General features: G+C 63.0%; 1 protein-coding gene across 1 annotated transcript; it reads right to left on the bottom strand.

Moving 5' to 3' along the window:
- Positions 1-113: 113 nt before the first annotated feature.
- On the bottom strand, positions 114-7,285 carry LOC141569932 (atypical kinase COQ8A, mitochondrial-like). Its single transcript, XM_074324403.1, is given in 12 exon segments — positions 114-399; positions 1,179-1,265; positions 1,438-1,477; positions 1,479-1,498; positions 1,595-1,702; positions 1,879-2,020; positions 2,223-2,316; positions 2,401-2,482; positions 2,738-2,878; positions 3,001-3,086; positions 4,854-4,976; positions 7,069-7,285. Coding segments are annotated over 12 exon segments (1,407 nt in total). The 5' UTR covers positions 7,271-7,285; the 3' UTR covers positions 114-117.
- Positions 7,286-7,671: the final 386 nt, after the last annotated feature.

The raw sequence follows: 7,671 nt of genomic DNA, 5'->3' as shown, positions 1-7,671 counted from the left end.
TTTGCCAGCCCCCTTCTCGGCAAAGGACTTTAAATGCAGCATCACCCCACCAGCTTCCTTCCTGCTCGTCGCAGCTGCACTGGGCGCAGAGTCCGCACTGAGCGCTTGGCCCCGCGGCTACTGCTCGGCGTGCGTCTTGCAGTAGTTGCTGTACGCCTCCTCGAACATGGCCTTACAGGGGAAGCAGGCCTTCAGCTTGGAGCAGATGAGGAAGGAGCCCCCCATCTTCCTGTGCAGTGAGTAGGTCTCCTCCGGGGCGGATGAGCGGTGCTTCAGCATGATGGGAATCAGGCTGTGGATCTTCTCGGTCGTGCTCTGCGTGCCAAAGCCAAAGGGCTCCTCGGAGGCAAAGGCCTCCCCCAGGATGAGGATGGCGTCCAGGTGGGCATCTTCCATGGCCTGGAGGAGAGGAGGGAGGGATCAGCCCTGGGGCTCCCACCGCAGTGCGGAGAGGGTCAGGTGAGTGTCATCTCTGACTAGATTGACATGGTAACTGGAGCAAAACCTCCAGTCACCAGAAGCCAGGAAACAATACTCAAGTGTGAACTGGGCTCCGTGTGACCAAGGGAGAGGCAGGGTGTGAGCCGCCTGAAGGCGCTCGGAGTCCAGTTTGCACAGAACAGAGCTACGTCCTGAGCGAGCCGCTGCGCTCATCATGGGTGGGAGGCCCCCACAAGGAGTCTCTTCGCCCTCCTTCCCCGCCACCGCCAGGAGAGCACGGAGCTGCTTTCTGAATGTCTGCCGGGTGCCAGGACAGACCGCTCCCCTTTATTCAGAGGGCTGCGAAGATTTCTTCAGCTCTGCCCTCACCCTTTCCCTGTGAGGCCTTAGGAAGCGCGGCGGGGCTTTGCCGTCCCTCCTGCACTCCCGTGGGACTGACCCAGTGACACCACTCTCTAAGGGGCTACCGAGGGGAAATGAGCGTCTGACAAGTCCCCTAGGTGGTCCCCTCGACTGCCCCCAAAGCCTGCCACACTGAGAACCTCGAGCGGAGGCTGGCACAGGGCTTGGCTTGCAGACTGTGCCCAGGCAGCCCAGGGGCTCTGCAATTGCCTCTGATTTCATTTGTAAGTTGAGGTTCTGCTTAAGATTTCAAAGGAAAAGAGTCCACCACCCCGCGACCCCCGCCCCCAGGTGCTGCAGGCCTGTGGGGCTCGAGTCCGCGGGCGCTCACTCACCTTGACCTCATAGCCCGTGAGGAACTTCATCTCGATGGATTTCTTCAGCACGGCCTCCCTGTCCCTGTTGGCAGCAGCCCTGATGACCTGGCGGTGACACAGGAGGGACGGTGGGCAGCACGTGAAGAGGAGCATGGGGGCCAGCAGCCACCGCCTGCCCTGGCCCCCACTTCTATCCTCTCTGCTCCCTCTAAGTGGCTGGCCTCACCCAGTGTCACCAGACACTGGTAAGCAGCACAGGCGCTGGGCGGCCCCCTACCTGGATGTAGAGGTCGGTGAAGGACCTGTCAAATTCCGCGTGCCAAGTCCAGAAGAGCCACCTGCAAAGGGCGATACCAGGACGTTTGCAAGTGGGGCTGAGACCCCCCGATCTAGGAGTCCCCGCTCCCCTGGGATGGCCACACCCAGGAGCTCACCTTGTGCTGCTGAGGGTCATAAAAGAAGTTGGACCAGTTGGGGTCTGTCTGCATGAAGCGGAACTCGAACAGCTCCCTCAGGCACAGGACCAGGATGTTGTAGCAGATCTGGGGCAGCAGGGCAGGCCCGTCACAGCGACGCCCCTCTTCCTCCCCATCCCCACCCAGCCCACCTTCTGCCCAGAGATGATGGTCCATCCCCCGTGTGCCCCCTGGGGCAGCCCCTTGTCCCCTGCATCCCCACAGGGAGCGCCTGGGGGCTCCAAGGCCAGCAGCAGACACACCTCGTTCCTGATCTCCTGGCTCAGCTCCTCGGCCTGGTCCAGGGGGAAGCCGGACACCAGCTCTGTGGTCAGCACATGGGGGCTGCAGAGCTCGTCCACAATCTCAGGCACGTAGAAGAAGGGGTGGTCCTTCAGCAGCTCCCTGGCGGGGGGCGGGGGGGGCGGGGGGGGTCACACCCTGGGCCCAAGTCCTCCCCACCCCCAGCCTGGGAACACTCGGTGCAACAAGGGACTGAGCCCGACAAGTGGGGGTTCTGCTCTGCGCTGGGCAGGATGTGGCCACAGGCCCTGGCCACTGCCCTCGCCACCTCCTGCGGGGCGCAGCTGCCCAGGCGGAGCCGCACCTGAACTTCTTGGCACAGGCGGCCTCGCGCTGGTAGTCGCACTCGAGGGCCAGCTCCCGCCTCAGCACGTCGATCAGGTGCTCGGGGAACAGACCTGGGCAGGGGAGGAGAGCGTCAGGGTGCACTGGGGGTCCCCAGAGCCCACCCCAAACTCCGCCCTCACGCAGCGGCAGCTGACCTTCCGGCAGCATGTTGCTCATGTTCAGGACGGCCATGAGGTTGTTGACGTCACTGTTGATGCTCTGGGCCACGCCGGGGTACTGCGGGAGACAGAGGGTTCCTGGGAGGGGTCCCCGGCTCACCCACCGCCCGTCGGCTTCCCGCCATGTCCCACCCCAACCTCATTCCCCACTGCGCGCCTCCCACCCTTTCGGGGCCCCCTCCCTGCACCTCAGCCCCAAAGCTGTCCCCACCCTCCCATCCCCACACAGCCACTCACTTGGCCAGGCCCCGGGGCCAGACATGCGACAAGGACCCTGCCCAGCCCCCAGGGGGCCGCGCACACCGGCACCCACCTGGATCTTCATGGCCACCTCACGGCCACCCTTCATGCGGGCCAGGTGCACCTGCCCGATGGACGCGGCTGCGAAGGGCCGCTCCTCAAAGTACTCCAGCTTGTCCCGCCAGTTGGGGCCCAGGTCGTTGTTGAGAGTTTTCTAGAGGGAGAGGCCAGGGAGGGGCCGTGAGCACAGCCCAGCCACCTGCGACACCCTGAGAAACAGCCATGGGCCCCGCAGCTCCCAGAGGACCCAGGAGTCCCGGGCACGGCCTTCCTCACCGTCATCTGCTTCAGCGGCATGAAGTCTGCACTCTGCCTCACGCGCTCAAAGATCTTGGCCAGATGGGGATTGATGAAAGCATCGTCTGGAAGGCACCAGAGAAGTCAAAGCAGAGGGCTGAGCCCTTGGAAGGAAGGCACACAGGCGAGGGCCAGAGCAATGTCCTGGGACAGTGGCTGAGATGCTGTTCTCCCCTCCCAACACAAACCCCAGGTTCAGAGACAACAAGGCTCGGGCCCAATGCCACACAGCATGTACACCTCACATTCCTCCTTGAGCCCTGGTAGCATTTTCCCACCTGGCACATGGGTGGACAGAAGCTGCAGAGGGGACACAGGACACCGACCTGGAAGTGCCCTCTCCTGGAGAACCCGAGCCAACAACCATCTCCGGAGACACCCACACCCCAGTCCGTGACGCCCTCACCGCCCAGGGCACTGCGGAACCTGCGCGGCCCGGGGCCCTGGCGTGAGGCAGCCGCTCTGACTCACCCAACAACCTGGGAGGTGGGCTCCTGAGAAATACCAGGCACAGCTGCTTACGATTACAAAAGAGCGAATTTAGGAAATAAAGTGTAAGAAAGATCCATAACCTGACCATCTACAGAACTACTATTCTCTGTGCGCTTTCCTAGCAGCAGTGACACTGCATGGAGACTGTCCCAGCCTCTCCCAGCAGCTGTCACGAGCACGTCCCCTGCGGCTGTTCTCTGAAATGGCACTGCTAGCCGAGCATCACGGCGCCCACGGAAGTCCTGCCGTGTGGTCCCCTAGTCCGACTGATGCTCACTTCAGCTTCTGGTGACAGTCGTGCCCCAGGTGACAACCTTTTAGTCACTGACTCCACGCAGCTGCCCTATCGCCTTGTGACATCAGTCGTCACCACATCAGCACCACGCACCACTCAGGTGTAAACACGTGCACTGCCAGTCGTGTAAGAGGCCGCACGTTATGTACCATACGTGACACCTGATAAATACTAAGCGACTGTTTACTGCTTTGAGTACGTACTACCCTCCTTTTATCCGAGCGGATTCTTTCCACTTCCGTAAACACATCTGCTGTACACAGGCTGCTGTGTCACACAGCTCGTGTTTCGCACCGTCGCGTGCGGCACGGGCTTGGAGCCCAGGTCGTAGCTGCAGCGCACAGCCTGTGGCTTCGCCTTCGGGCTGTGGACAAGCACCCGCTGATGGCCCAACACGATGACATCGCTGAGGGACGCAGTTCCCAGGACGCACCCGACTGCCCCCCTGTGATGCGGCCCCTGCACAGAGCGTTGGCCGTGTCTCCAAGGCCGTCCTAAGATCCGTCACTAGATGTGGAGCCCCTGGATTTGGGGTTGGTGAACTGCCACCGCCCCTCCCCGCCTGCCAAGTGGAGCCAGCCAGCGAGTCCCTCTGACCGTTCCTGAGGGGACTCGCTTCCGAGGCTCCCACTCCAGTGCCAGCCTCTTGGAGCTCCTCCCCTGGGGGCACCAGCGAAGATCCATGGGTCCCCAACCTTGGCTCTGCTCTGGGGCCACACTCAGGTGGCCCCCCTGCTCGGCCGCCTTCCCCAGCCTTCCCTCCTTGGGGCCACATGCTCCCCGTCCCCAACACCACGCTGTGGCAGGCCTGTGAGCCCCACCACCAGCGCCCCCTAACCAATGGGGGCGGGAGGCAGACTCGCCAATTTTTGAGATGCCAGGACCACCTCTGCGTAGCTCAGAATACCCAGGAAGAAGGACACCGTGGGCTCCTCTCTGAGTCACTTGGCCACAGCCTGGATTCAGGCAAGAGGAGCGAGCAGAGCCGCCATCCCCGCCCGCCCCACCCCTCACACCCCCCACCCCCCGCCCCCGCCCCACTCACCCTGGATGCTCAGCATCTGGCCCAGCTTGAGCGCTGCCCCGCGCACCTTGCACAGCGTGCTCACGATGCGCTCTGCGTTGGCCTCGGACAGGAAGGGGCTGGAGTCCAGCACGGCCTTCTTCCCTCTGGGCAGGAGCCAGGTCAGCTGGCGCCCCTCCCCAGTGCCAAGCGGCGAGAGGAGGAAGAGGCCGGCAGGGCTCGCAGGTGGGGTGCACAGCCTGAGGACCCCGTGCGGGGACCCAGCCAGCGTCCCGTGTGCCTTGGGCACCCCCAGTCGTCTCTGACCCTCCTCGGGAAGCACGGACAGTACAGAATAGCGGGGTGGGGGCGGATTTGTAAGTGTGATTCCAAAGCGCCCAGCACCGAGCCTGACAGGAGGCTGCGTCCACGTCCTCTCTCCTGCGCCGTAAAACCGGCGTCCCCCTGGCAGGCCCGGGAGCCCCCCACCAACACCCCCCAACCAACGTTGGGGGGGGTGGCAGCCAGACTCGCACCAACTTTGGAGACGCAATTTTAACTCCACGTTCCACACCAGGGCTGGAGAAGACCCTCCAGGGCCGCCCAGGTCTCCCCATGCCCCCTCCCAACACATGCGCACACAGGGCCATTCCCTCTATTCAGTCCCTGGGGCCTGGAGGGGCACAGTCAGCTGGAGGTGGGGGGCAGGCCCTGGGAGGGAGGGGCCTAGAGGGACGGAAGGGCAGGTGAGCACTGCCAGGCACTGCCCTTGCCCCGCTGCCAGTGTGCTGGACAAAGGTCGCCAGCACCCCTGGGAGCACTCAGCACGCCCCACAGGGACAGCCGGCTGCAGTGACAGCTGCTCCTCAGGACGGAGCTCAGGGTCAAGGTCGGCACCCATCTGCTGGCACCTGCCTCCCTCTGCCCAGAGGCTCCTGCAGCTCCCTGCAGCCAGCTGGCCTGGGCGAGCGTGCAGTGACCTCAGATGACTATTGTCCAGTACACTCGGGGTGGCAGGGCGCTGGCGGCCTGAGGGAGGCCACTGCATCCTGCTGCCAACCAGCAGTGCAGCCAGGGGTCAGGGCCCCATCCAACCTCGGCGGTCCTGCCTAAATACAGAGTCGGCCCCTGTGTGAGGTGGGGACACCTGCTCGGTGCTCCTGCCCTCCAGCCTGTGACATTTGGTGCTTTTCCCGCCCACTGTCCTGTGAGCCCACTTAGTTCAACCCCGAGGGCTGCCCCACGCTGCCTGGCACTTTCCTCAGCCTGCACACCTCGAGCCTGGCCCAGTGCTCAGAGAAGGACTGAGCCATGTCCTCAAGGAGGGTCCAGAGAGGTGGCCCAAGAGCCACCAAGTCCCAGAGCCTGCTCAGGAAGCTGGAGCAGAGCTTGGGGGCTGCCCAGGGCCATCCCACCCCGGCGTGGGCGCCTTGACCCCTAGCCGGGGTCACCACTTCACTGACAAAGGACACCAGCTGCCACCCTGGAGCCGCTTGGATGAGGTAGGTTGGAGAACAGCCAGCTTCAGGGGGGTCTGGGGAAGACTGGCTTCTCAGTCCAGAGAAAGCCACACTTTCGTTTCCCAGTGTCTCTGCACCAACACTAAAAATACCCTCGCTAAATCCTCCCTGTCACCTGGCCCCTTCTAAGGACACACATGATACCCCGTGTCCCCCATACTCAGGCCTGTGGGGACAGGCTAGTACCTTCTCTCTGGGAGGCCCCTCGTCCCCACAAGAGGGTCTTGTGGGTGAAGAGAGGCCATCTACGTGCCTGGCAGGGCCCGCAGGGGAGCCCCTCCCTGAACTGGCAGCCAGGGCTACAGGGGCAGAGCAGCGTGGTGTCACTGTTCTGACCCTGGGAGACGGGACAGGGGCCTGTGGGGGTCTGTCCCAGTGGCACCCACACCCCTCAACCGAATGAGGAGCCCTGGGCGCCTAATGTGGCCAAACCAACAGGCCCCAGCATCTCCAGAGTGGGAGGGCAGAGGCAGGGCCGAAGCCACAGCTCCCCCGGGGAGGGCAGGGGTGCAGCCACTGGAGGAGCCGGGAAGGGCTGGGGGAGCCCGAGTCGGCCGGGACGGGCAACCAGCCCCAGGGGCCCCATTTACATGGAACTCAAGGTGACCGTGACCCTGAAGGGGGGACATGAGGCGACACCCCCTGGAGGCCAACCCTCCGGAACACAGGTAAGGGCTGATGGCTGCCAGGCCCACCTCCCAGAGCCCACCCTGCCCCCAGTCAAGGGCCCAGCTCACCTGAGGGGTCATCAGGGCGGAGACTCTTCTTGGCGACTTCAGCCAGTGCCCCAAAGCCCAGACCCACGGCCAGACCTGCGAGGAGGAGGCATGCGTGTGGGCGTGGAGCTACTGCCCACCACCACCCCCTACACACCAGCCGTAGCTCCCCAGGGACTCTCGCTAACACACTACATTTTGAAAAGGTAGGAGATACATACATGTCTTTTTTTCAGAGAACATCTGGCTGAAGGTAGGTGCTTTCTGTGAGAAAGCTTCATCTGCCCCCCAACCGCCACCACCTTCGCTAATCTATAGGCTCATAAGACACACAAACACACCCCAAGACAAGGCACCCCTGGGAAGCATGCTAGGAGGACCCAGCACAAACGGAAGATGGACCCGGCCTGGCACAACCCTTGGAACACAGCCACCCACTGCAAAGACTGTGAGAAGAGCCTCCAATTCTCCAGAATTCTCTGAGTTCACGCAACTAAAAGGAAAGACCTCACTACAGTGATAAGAAGCAGCAGTTGGTGCGAGTCAGTATTTTGGAAAAGCAAAAGGTCAAGTGTCCCCAATCCAAGCCATGGGGACTCACAGGAAGTCAGGCTACAGCCCTCA

Source organism: Rhinolophus sinicus, unplaced genomic scaffold (genome assembly GCF_036562045.2).
Source record: "Rhinolophus sinicus isolate RSC01 unplaced genomic scaffold, ASM3656204v1 Contig187, whole genome shotgun sequence".
NCBI lineage: Eukaryota > Metazoa > Chordata > Mammalia > Chiroptera > Rhinolophidae > Rhinolophus > Rhinolophus sinicus.
This window is presented reverse-complemented; position numbering and strand designations above follow the sequence as displayed.